The 18,907-nt window shown below is 42.3% G+C and overlaps 1 protein-coding gene across 1 annotated transcript in view; it reads left to right on the top strand.

Annotated features, from left to right (window-relative positions):
* Nucleotides 1–225: 225 nt before the first annotated feature.
* Nucleotides 226–18,907, top strand: part of LANCL3 (LanC like family member 3) — a 98,799-nt gene continuing 80,117 nt past the window's right edge. Inside the window, exon 1 of the mRNA XM_036070370.2 lies at nucleotides 226–1,022. Coding sequence (XP_035926263.1) covers nucleotides 450–1,022 — 573 coding nt within the window. The 5' untranslated portion in view covers nucleotides 226–449. The remainder of the gene's footprint in view (nucleotides 1,023–18,907) is intronic.

Raw genomic sequence — 18,907 nt, 5'->3', positions numbered from 1 at the left:
CTTTCCGGATCGGTGTCCCGCACGTCCCCGGCCTTCCGCCGGGAAGGGAGGAGCCGGGGGCGGAGCGGGAGGAGTGGCGCGGGCCCCGAGTGGGTCCTGCCGGAGATCACCTCGGCCCCTTGGAGAGGCGGCCGAGCTGCGGCGGCGCAGGAGGGGGCGGGTTCGGCGAGGGCGCGGCCTCTCGGAGGGGGGCGTACGACGCGCATCCCCCGCGCCCGCCCGGGCCACTCGCGAGCTTCGCGGCAGCCCGGTGCCCCACTTGGCAATCCGCTCCGTGCTTCTTCCTCGCGCCCGCCTCCTCTAGTCACCTCCCGTCTCAGCCTCCCTGCTCCATCCCCGCCGCGTCAACCGCCAGCCGAGCGCCTCCGAGAGCGAGAGGTGGTGCGCGGGGCTGCAGGGCGCGCCCTCCAGCGGACCCCGGCCCGGCATTGGGGGGCACGGGCAGCAGCATGGACACCAAGCGCTGCTTCGCCAACCGCTTCGATGACTACCAGGGCAGTCTGCTGGCGGGCCAGTGCGAGGAGGCGGTGGCGCCCTTGGTCACCGCCACCATCGAGCGCATCCTTCAGGAGCTGCCCCCGCTCGGGGGCGGCGCTGAGGCCCGGGGGGCGGCGGCCGCGGCCAGCAGCTGCCAAGGCGGGCTGTACGGCGGCGTGGCCGGGGTGGCCTACATGCTCTACCACGTCTCGCAGAGCCCGCTCTTTGCCGGGGCCCGGGAGCGCTACCTGCGCTCGGCCAAGCGCCTCATAGACGCGTGCGCCCGCGCCGAGGAGTGGGGCGAGCCGGACGCCGACACCCGCGCTGCCTTCTTGCTCGGGGGAGCGGGCGTGTACGCCGTGGCCACGCTCGTGTACCACGCCCTGGGCCGGTCCGACTACGTGCAGCCGCTCGGCAAGTTCCGGGCTCTGTGCGCCGTCTGCGCGCCGGTCTCCTTCCTGGAGTGCGGCTCGGACGAGCTGTTCGTGGGCCGCGCGGGCTACCTGTGCGCCGCGCTGGTGCTCAAGCAGAAACTCGCCCAGGAGGTAAGAGGCAGCCCCGGCCGCGGGGGGGCGCTCGCCGCCTGCCCGGCTCTTCCCCGGACTCCCGGCTGCGGGAGCAGCGCCCCCGGCTCTTCTCTTTCTCTTTGTTACTCTGTCTGGCGCTGTCGTTTCCTCAGTCTCCAGAGGTTCACCTCTTGTTTTTGTCCGTCTTCCCTCCTCTCTTTTTCAGTCTCTCATTTGTTGGGATTCCGCGTCTTTGCGCTTTGTTTTTGTTTTACACCGAACGTGGCATCTCCCCAGATGCCTCTTTGCCCAACAGCTTCCTGGAGGCCCTTTCAAGTGAGGGAGAAAAAAAAAAAACTCGAAAATGAAAGGGATTTCCCTTCCTTTGACCTTCCTGTCAAAAAGCTGAAGCACCCTCGAATGTTAAGAGTATTGGAAGTTTGGGGGGCTGGTTAGGCTATCATTGTTTCCATCGCTAACGTGGAGGTAAATGGCTTTGGCGACCGCCCCCCCACCCCCGCGCGTGCGCGTGCGCGCGCCTCGGTCTGTAATCCAGAATTACTGCCCAGCTGCGGGTCTGATGTGCTGACTGTGGTTGCTTACTATTCAGTTCATCTCAGGGCTCTTTTAAAATGCCTATCTGATGGGGGTGTCCTCTTTTAAATGCATAAATGTAGACGGAAGTTTACCCCATTGGAATCGAATGTGCATTTGTCATTCTAAAACGCGTAGATAGGATTGTCTAGACGACAGCGTACTTAATAGGGCAGGTTTTCTTAATGAATAGCTTTCCAGTGGCTCCTTGAAGTGAATTGGATTTCACAAGTACATATGGGTTTGGTTGGGTTTTTTTTTTTTTTTCTGGATTCACTTTGAATACAGCATGTGACTATTAGAAGAGAATGTGCCAGTTCCTGTGGAGTAGGGGAAAAAAAAATCCTCCAAAGGATCATAGTAACTAGAACTGAAAGCGAGGCATTTTCATTCATAACCCAGTGGAGCCAAATATTGTTCTAGGGAGGAAGTGACACATTGAACATGACTTTATTTGGGTGAAAGAGGCGTTTGAAGAAAAATTAAAGGTACACAGTATTTTTAAAGTGTAATTAACTTAGATAACTTCTAAGATAACAGAGGCAGACTTGATTTTTTTTATTTATAGAAGGTGAGGTTGATCCAAGTGAGAAAAACATCACTAAAGACTGTGCACTATGCTAGAACGGCAGCAAAGATCTGTGTGACAAAGTTGTCTTGAAATAGTTCACTCTGCTTCTGAGTCACTGTTATCTGCTAGCAGTTCCCCAAGGGCCCTTCCAGTTGTATAAAACCTTTTAGAAGGCCACGGGGCTATTTACATATCATTTGCATTACATTTGCATCTGCTCCTCAGACCTTGCTGTCTGGTGGTAGGCAATTTTCAAATTCGGGTTTTTTTTTTTCCCCTGCTTTCCCTTTTTGTGCCTTGGGGCCTTCTCTCCAGAATGGAGTGGCAAAGAGTGGGAGACCCATCAGGTCATACAGGTGGAAACAGACCTCAAGGACTCGTTGCCCCAAAACTGGTGGCCCAGGGCCAGTCTGCAACGCTGATCCAAAAAGACATTTATTAAGACCTCTCTGCCAAAAAAAAAAAAAAAAAGACCTCTCTGCCGCCCTCCTGCCAAACCAAATCTGTCTTTTAATACTAATCAATTTGAGGTGCTTTGGCCCCTACTCCCAGGAGACAGAACAAGTTCTGAGGGTTAACCCCCCCCCCAAAAAAAACCAGCTCTTAACCTGAGCAAATAAGCCAGTCTCAGTGCCAGCCTCAGCTGCAGTAATCTGAGAAATTCAGGCTTGAAAAGTGCAGGGCAGGGGCTAAGCACGCCTGGCTGGAAGCCCTTATGAGGGGAAAATAAGTCTTCTGCGCCATCCCCACTCCCGCATCCTAGCCAGCATATGGCTTTGCCCTCAGTAGATGATCCATAAATGTTGATTAAATTGAGTTGCCAACTTCTGTCATTTCTCTATAAATATAATCTGTTATTGTGTCCTGGGTTTCTTTCTTTCCAATGTCATTTATATTCACTTTCCTCTGGCAATTCCCTCAGTTATCACCCTAGTCTAGATCCTCCCCACACTACTTGGCACAGCTTTGGCACCTAATAAATCAATGAATGAATGAATCCCCATTTACTGGGATTAGTGCAATATACTCAGCTGGATTCTCTCAAGCCATTACACTTATCTCTTAGAAACCAATCTTAAAAGCACTTCATTATGCCATTTCCCCACTCAGCATCCTGCAGAGGTGCCCTATTACCTTTCCTCCAGTGATTTCTCATCTTTCTCAGAGCTCAGAGCCTTAAAATGGCCGAGAAGGCCCCACATGATTTGGCCCCCCCTGCATACCTATTCCACTTTTGCTCACTGTGCTTCAACCACACTGGCCTTCTTGCTGTTTTAGGCATTTATTGTCTCGGGGTATTTGTACTCGCTGTTCCCTTTGCTTGGAGTACTCTTCCCCTAGCTATTTTTATAGCTAGCTCTTTGACCTTGTATAGGTCGCTACCTCTTCAGTGAAGCCTTCCCTGTTCACCCTCTATGAAACTGCAACCTTGTCCCCTGACTTGATGCCCTTTACTTGTTCCATTTTACTTGTTTATGTCTTTTCCAATTAGAAGGTAAGCTCTATACGTGTAGAGAGTTTTTATTTTATTGCTATATGCCCATCATTAAGATGGTACCTGGGACATATTCAGGTTCTCACCTTTTCTTTTGGGATTATTGCAAATATTGTTTACGGCTTGCTTTGCCACTCATTTTGAATGGTGACCCATTTATCAATATTTTCCTTTATGGTGGTGCTTTTGGTGTCATACTGGTAGGAATATGCCCTATTGGTAGGAACTCTTTCCTGTCACCAAGGTCTCAGTAAATATGTGTTGCCTGAATAAATGAATACCACTTTCTTGGAAATTTTGCCTCAGATCAAGCTTAACCTTTAGACTGGTGCTTGTCAAACTTAACGTTCACGGGAATCACCTGCAGATCTTGTCAATAGAATACGGACTGATTCAGCAGGCCTGGCATTGGGCCTGAGATTCTGCATTTCTCACAAGTTCCCAGGTGATGCTGCTGGTCCAGGGATCACGCTTTGAAGAGCAAGGCAATGCCGTGCTGCATAGGTTTTGGCATACCAGTCCTGTCTATTGAGCTATGTATGCTATAAGACACCATTCTCTGAAGCTGGATATATTTTTTTTATAAGGTTGTAGTTGAGAATACTGATTATCCTATCATGCTTTCATTATAAGGACCCACAAGGGGAATTTCTCTCAGTACTTAGAGTACAGAAATAGTTGTGCTCTTCCTGGAAATTGATTTTTTTTTTAATCTTCAGAATATGTCACATAACTGACATGTTTCTCGCTTGAGGCTGGCTACTAGGAAGCCTATGGCCAGAATTGCCCACATAAGCTGGTGTAAAGTGCCTTATATACTTCTCCATACTAGCGTTTAATTTGGGGTTTAAATTTTTTTCTTCCTTAGTCTACCCTTTTTTGACTTGTCTTCCTTCCACCTGATTTTATTGTTTGCATTGATAAGAATCAGAGATGAGAAAACACGTGTGTCAATGTACGTAGAGAGACAGCGACAGGAAGAGTCACTCTAACCAGGTAATATATTTTTGTTCAATTTGGCTCTCCTGGAAATACTCAAGGGAAGTAGTTTTGATGGTTTGTTAAGCAGATATCCTTGAGCAATGGGGCACTGAAGCCCTATGAAATCACACCATAAAAACTTACATTGGGTCCATTCTGCTTTCCAGATGGGTGAAAATGTAGCAGGGAAAGGAATTTAGAAAGAAATGGTGGAGGGATAAAGGGGAGGCCTAGGGACCACGGTTAAAATAATAACTCTGCCGCTGGATGACCTTGGACAAATAATTTAACATGTCGGAGCCTCAATTTCCTCACTTGTGAAATGGATGAATGATAGCTTCCTTTTCACTTACTTCTGTCGTTTATTCCTTCATTCCATGAATGTCAGGTTTTTACATGTGCCAGGCCCCTTGCTAGATGCCAGGACTTCGTAGTGAACAGAAGTCAATATAATTATGTTGTGGCAAGTGCTCTGAAGGAAGTAAACAGGAAATACCTGGGGACGGGGCAGGATAGGAGAGGGGAGGGGTGCTGCTTGGCAGACAGTAGCGAGGAAGACTTCTCTGTGGAGGTGATGTCCTGGTTCATCACTGAAGCCTGAGCACGAAGCTGCTGCTTTAAGAGCAGGCATTCCAGGCGGAGGAGACAGCAAGTTTGAAGCCCCCCGAGTTGGGTATCTGCTTGGAGATTTCAAAGAAATGGAAGGCTGCCTGCATAATGGGTGCAGAGTGAGCTAGGGCTAGAGGGATGGGAGAGCCCCCAACCGGGTAGGAGCCTTGAGCCAGCTCAAACCAGATCCTGCAGAGCCAGGTCAGTCAGGAGCTGGGGCTTGTTTCAGGTTTAAATGGTCATGTCTTCATCTTACTTACTTTTAAAAAAGATCACCGGGTTTTCTGCATGGACAGCAGATTGAACAGTCACAAGGGGCACTAGTTTCAGGGGGCCTAAACCCCTTTTGTGCCAAGGACTCCTTTGTAAGTCTGGTGACACCATCGATACCTCTTAGAATATCATTTTTAGGGGCATAAAATCAAACACTTAGGACTACAAAGGAAGCCAGTTATATCGACATTCAGTTACCAAAACGTTTAAAAAATTGTGATGCAGTAGCATTTGTGTTTCTTTATTAACACGTTAAATAACAAGATTTTGCAGCAAGCCTAAGGATTATGGTACCTTTGAAAGAGTGATGAGGGTCAATGATATTTCGAGCTGTCTTCAACAACTGCCGTGTGATAGGAATCTAGCTGTGATTTCTATAGGTGGCAAAGTCACAAGTACTTGGGTGGTTTGTGGTCTGCATTTGTAATGAAAGGAAATGCTAAATTGTTCAAATGAGATTTGAGGAAATACAGATGTGATTTTATTTCCCCAGCCAAAGGGGGCTGGTCTGGAAGTTGCTGTGGTGACTCGCTTTAGATAAAGTGCCTAGTATAGTGCTTGGCACACAGTAGCCGCTTAATGGAATCAATGCTGTTCCCTTTTGCGTCTGCTGATGGAAAATCAAAGTGATTCTGAACATCATATAGAAAATCGTACCGAATACAAGGAATCTATCTTCCTGCCGTAATTATATATATCTATTGCTAGATTGTTAATTGGGTCTTGGGCTCATTCCTAAGGCAGGTGGTTGGCAGCTGTGTAAGTGGGGATGCTTTTAGCTGCAAATCATAGAATGTCCAATAGAAAGTGCTCTGAATAATGGGAACATTTATTACCTCACTTTCTAAGGGGTGTAGAGCTAGGCCATTACAGATTGGTCCAGCAACTCGAGAAAGTCATCAGAACCCAAGCCCTTTCCAACCTTTTTCTCTGCAATTCTCAGTGTAGGAGCGTCCTACTCTTTAGGGTTGCAGGATGGCTAATGTCATTCCAAGCATTATGTTCCCATACAACTAAAGTAGAAAGGAAGGGTCTGAGGCGTTTTTCTTGCATCTTTAAAAAAAAATCATATAAAACATTTTATACTTGAAGAATTTCCCTTCTGCCTTATTGTCCAGCACTTAGTCACTGGCCACTTCTGGTTTCAGGGGAGGCTGGGAAGACTAGTGTCCTTCATTTTTACCTGGATCATTGAATGCACGTTCTGACAAGAAAAGAGGAAGGAGAAGGAGAAGCTGTTGAGTGGATACCAAAATGTCTGCCTCCTGACACCCCTTGGCAAGGTCTGTCTTATGACCTCCCACTTCCTTGGCTGTTGTGAATAATGTTGTCATGAACATGGGGATGCATACATCTCTTTGAGATCCTGTTTTCATTTCCTTTGGATAAATACCTAGAAGTGGAATTGCTGGATTGTAGTAGGGTAGTTCTGTTTTTACTTTTTTGAGGAACCTCCAGACTATCAATTTACATTTCCAGCAACAATGCACAAGGGTTTCCTTTTGTCCACATCCTCACCAACACTTGTTATTTCTTGTCTTTCTGATGATAGCCTTCTAACAGGGGTGATGTAAGATCCTATAGTAGTTTTGATTTGCATTTCCCTGGTGGTTAATGATGTTGAGCACCTTTTCATGTACCCGTTGGCCATGGGTATGTCTTCTTTGGAAAAATGTCTATACAGTTCCTCTACCCATTTTTAAATCAAGCTGTTTGTTTTGCTATTGCATTGTATGGAGTTGTTTATATATTTTGGATATTAGCTTCTTATTCAAAATATATTTTGCAGATATTTTCTTCTATTCCATAGGTTGCCTTTTCATTTTGTTCATAGTTCCCATTGCTGTGCAGAAGCTTTTTAGTTTGATGTAGTCCCATTTACTAATTTCTACTTTTGTTGCTTGTGCTTTTGGTGTCCTATCCAGAAAATCATTGCTAAGACCAATGTAAAGGAGCATTTTCTTTGTTTTCTTCATGTTTCACAGTTTCAGGTCTTATGTTTAAGTCTAATCCATTTTGAGTTAATTTTTGTGAGTGGTGTAAGATAGGAGTTCAATTTCACTTTTCTGCATGTGGTTATTCAGTTTTTCTAGCACCACTTACTGAAGAAACTATCTTGTCTCCATTGAGCAGTCTTGGCTCCCATGTCAGATACTAGTTGACCATATATGTCTGGATTTATTTCTGGGCTCTTGATTTTCTTTCATTGGTCTATGTTTTTATGCTAGTACCATACTGTTTTGATTACTATAGCTTTGTAATATAGTTCAAAATCAGAAAGTGTGATGCCTCAAACTGTGTTGTTCTTCCTTAGGATTGCTTTGGCTATTCAGGGTCTTTTGTGGTTTCATGTCTTTTAGTATTTTTTCTAGTACTGTGTTGACTAGGCATGGTGAGTGTGAGCACCCCTGTGTCTTGTTCCTGATCTTAGAGGAAAAGCATTCAACCTTTTATCATTGAGTATGATGTTAGCTGTGGTCTTCTCTTAAGTGGCCTTGATCATGTTGAGGTATGTTCTTTCTATACCCAATTTGTTGAGAGTTTTTATCATAATTGGGTGCTGAATTTTGTCAAATGCTTTTTCTGCATGTCTCAAGATAATCCTATGATTTTTTTTGTCTTTCCTTCTATTGTGCTGTATCACATTTATTAGCATATGTTGAACCATTCTTGCATCACAGGGATGAATCCCATTTGGTCATGTTGTATGATCCTTTAATGTGTTGTTGAATTTGGTTTGCTAGTATTTTGTTGCAAATGTTTGCATCTTTAGTCATTAGGGGTATTGGCCTGTAGTGCCTTTATCTGGCTTTGGTGTCAGGGTAATGCTGGCCTCATAAAATGAGTTGGAAGTATCCCCTCCTTTTCAATTTTTTGGAGGAATTTGAGAGGATTGACATTCTTTTTCAATTGCTTGGTAGAATTCTTCAGAACCAGTTGGTCCTGGTCTGTCTTTGATGGGAGATTTTTGATTACTGATTCCATCTCCTTACTCCTTATTGGTCTGTTTAGATTTTCTACTTCATTTTAAAGATTTTATTTATTTGACAGAGTACAAGTAGGGGGAGCAGCAGGCAGAGAGAGAGGGAGAAGCAGACTCCCTGCTGAGCAGGCACATCTCCTTGCAGGTTTAAGAACTCTCTTAACAATCTGTGAATGAATGCATGGATTCCTTTTTTTCTTCCTGATAAATATAATTTTGCACTATATATACAAGGGTTTTTTTTTTTTTTTTAGAATTTCTTTAAAGGCCCAAATAGACCAAGTTCCAGCAGTTTTAAATTAGTTCATAATAATAGAAGAGACACTTTATTACATTTCCAGATCAGATAGAAAACATGATCTTGATGTTCAAGGAACCACTCCCATTTTAGAATCATTTAATTAAATTTACTTGTGTGACATAAAGTAGTGCTGCCCCTATTCTAAATTAATTTAAATGGAAAATGCTTAGAACTTTTCCTTTTTCTTTTTTACGATACAATGATTTAACAAACCTCAGTAATGCAGATTTCCTTAGAATTTATTTATACCTTTTCATCTAATAAATACATTCCACTAAAACCTAAGCTTATTGTTTGCATTGTAATTATTTGGCGAGAACATGGATTGTAATTTTCTTATCATGGGATAAATTGGGGGGAAACGTGCATAGTAAAAATTCTTTTAAATGGATTGAATTTTTTTGCCAATAACTTAACCTCCCAGTGTTCTATAAGAGGTTGTTTTAATGGAATTTCACTGTATTTATTGACCTCTGAATGTGAAAATGATAGGTTGTATTAATTTTTTATTAACTTGGCTGTTTTCATTTTTGTCGGTTAATTTAATGAGTGATGTTTGTCATGTGACTGGCCCCTACAAAACGCACAGTAGATTTCCTCCGTGTGGTAGGGAGGTCCTTTAATATCCCCACATGGTGATGGTCTCTTGGTAAACTGGCCAACAATCTGTGGTGTGGTCAAGTAAGTGTTTTTCATCATGATTGACTTTCGCTGATTGATCTCTGACCTATATTCATTAAGTACAATGCCTTGGATGTTTGGTTTGTCCCAAAGAAAAACATGTTTCCATGAATTATTTATATATAAGTACCACTTATCTTTGCCTAATTATTTTCTTTATGGATTGAGTTACTAGGGAAACGCACCAAGTTAACAGACTCATTACTTTTGGGGTGCTAGCCACTTGGACAAGTTAAATTTTCAAGAAGTCATTTGATCCATTTTTTCGCAAGCTGAACAAGGAAGTGTTTTGTTTAAGATCAGGTTTCCTTTTCTGAATAGCTTTACCCATCCAACAACCCAGACAAACGAATGACTTTGACACGTTGAAGTGTGAGTGTTGCTACCTGGCCCATAAAGAAGCTGTTTCTCAGATGAGAGGCAGTTTTACAGACTTGATGGGTGAGAACATCATCTAAATTAGAGGTGGCAAAACAAATATTGGTCATAGCACTATGTGCAGTTAGCTGTCACTGTGCCCATCTGCTGGCTCCATTGCTTTGCATGGAATGGATTTCCCGTGCTCAGTGGTGTGTTGAAATCTGGTGTCCATGGCAACCAAAACATCACCAATCTCAAAGCACTCACTGTGGGGACCAGCTGAATCTCCACTTATACAATGACTTTAGGAGGGAGCCACATTCCTAACAGACTTTACAGCTATCTAAGGCTGAAGAGATCCAGTGCTCAACCAGAAAGGAAGTATTATCCTCATGCACATTTCAATAACATAACCTTACTACTTGAAATTTTCTTTCCTTGTGAGGCAAAGAGAATTGCACGTGCATCACAGATTGCAACTGTTGAAATAGGTTGGACTCTCAATGAAGGCATTAAACATTGTGTTTAAGAGCAGAACTTCCAGAGTCTGATAGCTCTGGGATTGGATCCTGGCTCCAGCACAATCGTTGGTTGACCTTAGCCAGGTTTCATAGCATCTTTGAGGCTGAATTTCCTCATGTGCGAAATGCAGTACAAGCAGCACTCACCTTGTAGGTGTGTTATGAAGATCCAGTGAGAATGGGCACGTAATGTGCTTAGCAGAGGGTCTGTTAGGCACAGAGTAAAGACTCTAAGTCAGCCATTATTAGTGTTTTAAGTATGATTATTGTTAATGTGAAGCAAGACTCTGTGCTGTCTAAATAATATAGGTATGGTTTTTGGACATTCAGCCAGTCTGTCTAATGTTCCCTGTGGTGACATTCAGAGCTGCTCTGCCCCCGAACACAACAGCAGAGCTTTGAGATCTTCACACAGAGGCCATAAGGGCTGGAGGGAAACCTCTGCTATGCCACCCAGGAGATGAAGCTGAGCAGCTCAGAGAGATTGTGTGTCAGAGTAAATCGAGTGGCTGGTCATCAGCCCTGAAAGATGAACCTATGCGTGCTGCCCTCTGCACTTTGCTTTCTCTGGGAAAAGGGCTGTTCTTTTCTCTTCTGAAAATTTCAGGCCCTTTGCAGACTTATTCTAGGAATTGGCTTTCCTGTGTCTCTGACTTGTGCTCCTCAGAGTAAATGGCCTAATTGGCTTTCAGCGACTGGAAATTGCTATGCAAGTGATGGTGGAATGTTTCTTGGTCTGTTCCCCCAGAATCTGAGTGGCAGATTGAGCAAACTCTCTTAAGTTGTCGTCTTTGCTTCTAAAGATCATTTGCTTGCATGGCACTAATTCAGAATTTGAGCCGAATTTCAATAGTTGTATCTCTGGTGAAGTGACAACATCAAATGAGTTTTCCTCAGCAAATGTTCCAGATCATGTATATTTGGTAGCTTGTTTCAGAAAAGGATTAATACAATTAAGGATTCTTTCAAGTGTTTCTTAAGCTTTTGGGCCCAGAACTTATGTTTTTTCTTGCATTAATGCACTTTTCTATTTGTGTTTCAAGACTATGTAGTATAGGCTCACTGTCAATTCTACAAACTTAAATCAACATTTTACTCTTTAGCTCCTAACTCCTGTTTATATTCATTTATATCATGATCTTAAATATTTACATTGCTCTAATAATAAAAGGATAATTGTGACTTCCTCCTATCACTAATCATTGAGTGGTTATGTATATTCATTAGTTCTGCCTACAGTCTTCAATACCACACTAACTGGCTCTAGGTCTTGGCCTTCATCTTTATGGGGGTCTGTTCTATTTGTCTCTGATCTGTGGCCTTAGGTCAGTATTTCTCACATGTGAGCACACATTAGAATCCCTTAAAGGGCTTGTTATAACACAGATGGCTGGGCTCCATCCCTAGAGTTTCTGATTCTGTAGGTCTGGAGTGGGGCCTGAGACTTTGGACTTTTAACAACTTCCGGATGCTGCTGCTCATTTGGAGACTACATTTTTAGAACCACTGCCTTAGACTATTCCCTTAACCTTGAGCAAACATCTCAGAAATGGTGAGAACTAGGTGAAGGCATAGTGTGATAGTACCACAAACTCGTTATTACCAGCGGAAAATAACTCAAAGGACAGGACTTACTGTATGACAGGCACTGTGATAAGCATATTATATGACCTATTATATGACTCAGAGGTTCAGTAACTTCCCTGTCATCACACAGCTGGTAAAGTTGTTTAACCCATGTTTGCCTATACAACTGCTTCACTTCTAGGGCTTTAAGTCAGGTCAGACTTCTGCATGTTTTTCTACTAACGTTTACACTGCTAAGAGGAGAGTGAGTTGTACCTAAGACATTGGGAAGAATAGACACTATGAAGCTGAAGGTGTCACTGAAGTGTAACTTAAAATTGAATAAAAATGGCAGTACAGGAGAGTGTTCTACAATTGTTGCAAACTTCCAGAAGCCACGGCTTCCTGGAACACTAGAAACGTTCAGGAATGGGAGGTTCTCAAAACCCATGCTAGTGTGGGGACTTGAGTCAGGTCTGAAAACAGAAGAACTAGTTGCAAGTTTGATAGAATGATTAGACATCTAGATCCTTTCCCAAACCCACGCAACTAGATGATGGTCTTAGGCTAGTTCTCCAAAAGCTGACTCTGGGCTGTAGATTGATGTGGAAGTGCTTCATTAAGAAAGTGCTTCTAAGGGGTGCCTGGGTGGCTCAGTCGGTTAAGCATCTGCCTTTGGCTCAGGTCATGATCCCAGGGTCCTGGATGGAGCCCCGCATCGGGCTCCCTGCTCAGCGGGGAGTCTGCTTCTCTCTCTCTCTCTGCCCCTCCCCCCTGCTCATTCTCTCTCTCTCTCTCTAAGAAATAAATTATTTTTTTAAAAAAAGTGCTTCTAGGAGAAACCAGTATGGGAGGAGTGGGGGCAAGAGCAAAGTGCAGGAAGCCAAGCAAAGGTGAGATTTAGGCTGAGTCCCAGCTCTGTCTCATCCTGTTAGGGGACCTCTGGAGTGTAAATTATATCACAGGGTTTGTCCTGACTAGAGGCACACTCTCGCACCAGTGATTCACTATAGCTGGGGGTGTGGGCTATCATCTTCACAGGTATGTCCACTCTGTTGGCATGTGTCCACTGTGGCTCTTGCAGCCTAAAAGTTGGACCCTGGAAGAAGGCTGCAGGCAAGGGTTGTTAGAAGTAAAACATATGGACACGGTTGGGGGGAAGTGGATTCACAGACTCAGTGGAGAGGATCGAGGGGATCGGGTAGGAACACCCGGTTTGTGTATGGGGGCCCTCCAGACCTTAGTAGAAGCCTTGATAATCACTTTCTTGACAGACTGAATTAGAGAAGCTCTGAGCTTTGAGGCCTGGGTCACAGTCAAGGGCAGAGATGAGGTACTTTGCAGAAAATAGCAACATTACATGTTGAATGGTGAGACACCCCCTCCACCATATTACACGCCTAGCCTCTCAACTCAGCCCCCAGCACACTAGCAGTCACACTCACCCACCAAGAGTGGGCAGGCTGAAGGACGGTCTGTGGTTGTCATATAGATTCAACAAAAATAACCACAAATACTGACATTTGTAGGTGTATCCCCTCCCAATGACAAAGCAGTTACACTGCCTTGTCACCCTATAGTCAATGCCACCAATTGGCTAGCACTCTTCCCCACCCCAGGTTCCCAAAGAGCTTTTTAGGTTGAGACTCTTAAATAGGACCTGTCAGAAGACATTTGAAGAAAGCATCTGATGTGAAAGACAGTGATCACAACATATAGGAAAGCCAAACTTGGGGTAAACAGTTAATATTGGGAGCAGAAGAAAACTTCCTGAGTGCCCAAATCTATAATTAATATTGCCAGAAGGAAAGAGATCACATGTATGAAATAAAGGCAGGATGTTATTGAAAGCAATATTCAGAGGACAGAAAGAACTCTTCAGAATTAAAAATACAATGGCAGAAGTAAAAATAATTCAGTAGAAGGATTAGAATATTAAATCGAGGAAATGTCCCTGAAAGTTCAGCCAACAGACAATGAGATCGATAAAAAGAGAATAGACTAATTAGAGAAAGTCCAACCTCCGTCTAGTAGTCAGTCCCAATAAACAAGAACAAAGTAAATGAAAAGGAAAGATGACAAAAAGGACTCAAAAGTATTTTTCACAGGTGCAAGACTTGAGTTGTCAGATTTCAGGGGCCCACCAACATGTTGGATGGAAAAAGAATAAAGAGATTGTAAAGGCTTCCAAGGAGAAAAGCAAAACTGGTTCCATAGAAGGATTAGCATTGGGCTTTGAATAGCAATTTAGGAAGCTACAAGACAATGGAGTGAGGCCTCCAAAATTCACAGAGAAAATTACTTATCAACCAGAATTCTATAGCAACCAAAATGATCAAGTGTAAGAGTAAGAAAGAAATAACCTTGCAAAGTCTGAAAAGAAAAATCAAAACATTTTTTTTCTTTCAAAACATTCTTTTTTCTTTCAAAAGTGTTAGAAATAATCTAGCCTCACAAGACATGTGTTAAAAGAACTTAGAGGCCAGAGGTTGTAAATAAACCAGCCACCATCTGGAACACTGCAACAACTTTATAACTGGTAAAAAAAATATATAGATAGATAGATATCTATCTATATATATAAAATATTGGTCCATTGTAAACGGGGACTGAACCAAGAAATAGGAAAATGCGGGAATCTCAAAATCTGGAGCCACGGTGCAGGTGAAATGATAGGAAACTTCCAGAGTGATGGTAAAGACAGCCCCAAATGACAGCTGGGTATCCAGCCTTGAAGGCAGCCAGTGAGTACTGAAGCAGAGCTACAGCTGGGATGTTGACAAGAGGAAAAAAAAAATAGAAAGCTTACCTGATGTGTTTGGATATACCTAGGGGAGTTTTGTAGGTCAGTTGGAAAGTTTGGGCGTGCATTTATTACAGACAGAAAACCAAACAACATAAAAACAAGAAGCAATTATTAACTCTGAGGCGGGATAAACTAGGAGAAAGGAAATGGTAATCATTGTACCCCGTTTCGCTGAGTGAGTATCGATTTAACCAAATACTGTTTTGGTAAAAGATGTAATATAACTAGGGTGTTTGAGAAAGGGAATGTATGTATGGAGAGGTAATAAGAGCTAAGTCTTCATCTTCCATGTTAGGAGATTAATAGCACCTAAAATGGAAAAGCCAGGTTATAGCTGTATAAGAAGAAATATGAAGATAAGTAGCAAAAATACAGACAAGTGTTTTAAGTTTTTGTCTCAGAGGAACAGAATGTGGATGGAGAGGGGTGCGGGGCAGGAGTCTGATATTATTTTAAGGAACTCTTCCTTTTTTAAGCTACGCACATGTATTTTTTTTGAGAAATATGAATACCAAGAAAATAACTTTTTTTAAATTAAACTTTCTTGTGCTTTTTAGCTGTGACTTCTCCATATTCTGTTCTATTCTTCACATTTATGCTGTTCCTCCTGCTCCTGATTCAAAAATGTTCTGAGAGAATATTTATGGAATGTTACCTAGTAATGAAATAATGTGGTCATTTATAGGTAAAGTTTGTCAACAAATTCTTCCTCATCAAAAATACAGCTTGATATATCCTTTATATCCTTAGAAGTCATACTAAATTAGGATGTAATGATATTTGATTAGTTTGAATGGTCGAACAGCTTTGTGTCAATTAAAATCTTCATCTGGTTCAATTTCATGTGCCTTCCTTGTTAAAGTATCGAAGAAAATGAGGATCAGAGCTACATTTAAGCTTCTACCCCAGAAGGAGAGGAGAGAACCTAGTTAAAATAATTAAAAGTGAAAGGATGATTACAGTATAGTAAAGACTGGCTGAACCACTTACCTAAAGCAGAGCAGGAATACCATTTTTTTCATGGCAGTGGCTCTAAGATGCTCCAAGATCCTAAAATGCTTCCAAGTTATTGCAACCAATGGTAACTAATAATTACATAGAACATTAAGTCTGCTCAGTACTTTTCACATAAACTGTCCCATTTAATCCTCACAGTATCTCTTCAAGTTAGATATTATTACTACTTCCATTTTCAGAATAGAAAATAGAAAACGTTGCAGAGAGGTTAAGTAACTTTCCCAAGGATATTAGGGTTGACAAGTAGGATAAAGATAACATTTCCAAGCACAATACTTTTGATAGGAACTAACCAGTTGGAAAGAGATATAATTAGAGTTTACCTATGGGACTTACAGCTCCCAGTTGATAAGGGACTGAATCTAGTCTAGAACTCATGTTCTTCTCCAAGGTCATGATCTTTCTGCTGCCCTGGGCTGGTGGTACTATTAGTGTTAAACAAAATTCCCCATTCACTAAATATACTGATAAATGTTAACCAAATGGCAGATAATTGTTGCAGTTTATGGAGAGAACCCTTGAGGGAGTTGGCAGAGCCTCGAAATCTGTCCTGGAGATTCGGGACTGAATTAGTTGCTCACTCTCACCCCCCCCCGCACCCCCCCCCCCAATTCCTCACAGCAGCTTGAAAACTCAAAGAGAGGAGGTGTCTGGAAGGCTTTTATGTACAGGTGAGAAGTGCCCAAATAGAGCATTGTCAACTGGTAGTGTGATGCTCAAGACCAGCACGGATGTTAATGAGTGAGGATCTAACGTAGATGGCAACTTGTGAGATAAATAATCCTTAGCAGAAAGTTTCTAATACCACATTTGTTATTTTTGTGAGTTGCTTTTGTTATTTTTCTCACAAGCCTTTTTTTCTTAATCGATCCCTTTCCCCCGGCATCTCTGCTTGCCCTTCTGGGTGTACCGTTCACTGCACATTTCATGTTTGTTTTCATCCTACACGTTTCCGAGGGAACCTTTCCTGCAGCATACCTGGGGCAACTGTGAGCCGCTAATCTCCACTCCCTTCTCACTACTACTGAGCTGAATAATAAGCACATGCCTGGCAAACAGAAGATTCTTAATACTTACTGAAGGAAGGAAGGAATACAGATGAAATGCTTTTAATTTTATGAAAGTAAATAACCCCCTTTATTTGAGGCTCCAGAAGGAGCAACCCACGTTGTAAAAGCAGCTCTTACCTTAATTCGTTGTAGCTTTTATGGGTCTGACAGCAGAGCCACTTAGGATTAAGTATTTGATGGACAGGATCCTTGGTTAGTCATGAATATTGGCATATTTTCAGTCACAATCAGCTTTGTGACAGCCAAAGGATGGTAAAATTCTACCACTTTCACATTACAAAATGAGAAATTGACCCAGCTTGTGACAGGTCAAAATGATCCACTTAGGCATTTCTGGGCTGACACACAGAACTCTCTGATTATTAACATTAAAGATAGCTTTTAGGAAACTGTAACTTTGGACTTGTGTAATACCTGACATCTAGAAAGCTTTCTGTTTTGCTTTTTAAAAATAATCTTACTTTTATATTCATGTGGGTGATAAAACCTGTGTGTTTTCCAACCTTTATCTCCCTCTTTAAAATTTGCATTCGTGCTTTATAAACATTGACAGATGTAGACACTTAATCAGCCATTAGAATGCCTTTTTTTGTTGTTTTGAAGGACTTAAGCTTTTCCTGTAAAGAATAACTTAGTGAAGAAAACTGTCAGTTTAATCGCATGTTAAAATACCGTCCCTCAAACAGTTGTTAAATATTTATGAACCATGTATGTATAGGAGAAGAGTCAAAGGCAGTTTTCAGTAAGGCAGTTTTACTACAGCTAAGGAATGAATACCTCATCAAATCCTTCCCATAGCAAATAAACAGATATCTGAGGAGATAATTAAGAAATGAGAAGGAAATATGAATCTGAATTTTTATACAGCGTACTATGACTTAATATTTCTCTTCATCTTAGCGTGAGCTTTTGATGAGCAAGGTGGCACCTGGTATGGCACAGCTGTTTCTGATTTCTGCCCTTGCACCTTGACCTACATGTAAATAACTCCTCATCAGCATTTGCAGGAGGGAACAGTCCCCAGTTCTTCCTCTTGGTGCCGGGGACTTCTTAGAGATTCTAAGTAAAACGACTGTGTCAAATGGTTTTTAACATTTAGCCTTGAAGCTTAAAGCATTGTGTTTTCCATCAGGCAAGCTGTGTTCCTGTCCAAATGTGAATCAAAGACAGAACAATACTGCTTTGATTTCTGTTACTGCCTGGCGTTTTGTTTTTTCTAGATTTCAGGCCAAACGTGGTACCTTCTGAGTAGTCCCTTGTTCTGAAGTTCCGTTCCCTGGCAGTTAATGCTATGATGCTTTCAATGTGTTCACAGTCCCCTCTGGATTTTGATTGCCAGGGATTTCTTTGTTTTTGGCTTTCTGCAGTTTCACCATCATGTGTTTAGGAGTAGATTTCACTGTAATCCCCCTACTTGTTTCTGTTGTGCTGCTTTATTTGTGGGTTCTTGTCTTTAATCCGTTCTGGAAAATTCTCAGCTGTTGTCCCTTCAAATATCACCTGTTCTCTATTTTTAACAACTTTATTGAGATAGAATTCACATACCATACTATTCACACATGTGAAGTACACAATTCAGTGGTTTTAATGTGTTCACAGGGTTATGCAACTGTCACCATGATCGATTTTAGAAGATTTTATCACCCCAAAAGGAAACCCTGAAGCCAATTAGCACTCCTCCATTATCCCCAATTCCTCCTCCTACCCCCACTGCCCTAGGCAACCCCTAGTCAACTTTTTGGTTTTTATGGACTTGCCTATTCTGAACATTTCATACAAATGGAATAATAGAATATGTGGCCTTTTGTGACTGGCTTCTTTCACTTGAAAAATGTTTTCAAGGTCCATCCAGGTTCTGGCATATATTACTCCTTCATTCCTTTTTACTGCCAAATAATTTTCCACTGTATGGCTACATCACATTATATTTATCCTGTCCTCAGCTGATGGACATTCGAGTTATTTCCAGTTACTGACTATTGTGAATAATGCTTTTGTGAACATTCTTGTACAGTTTTTTTGTGGACATATGTTTTCATTTCTCTTGGGTATATACCTAGGAATCAGATTGCTCAGTCAAATGGTAACTTTATGTT

The sequence above is a fragment of the Halichoerus grypus genome, chromosome X (assembly GCF_964656455.1).
Source record: "Halichoerus grypus chromosome X, mHalGry1.hap1.1, whole genome shotgun sequence".
Taxonomy (NCBI): Eukaryota; Metazoa; Chordata; class Mammalia; order Carnivora; family Phocidae; genus Halichoerus; species Halichoerus grypus.
Note: the sequence above shows the minus strand (reverse complement) of the source record. Positions and strands in the feature narration are given on the sequence as shown.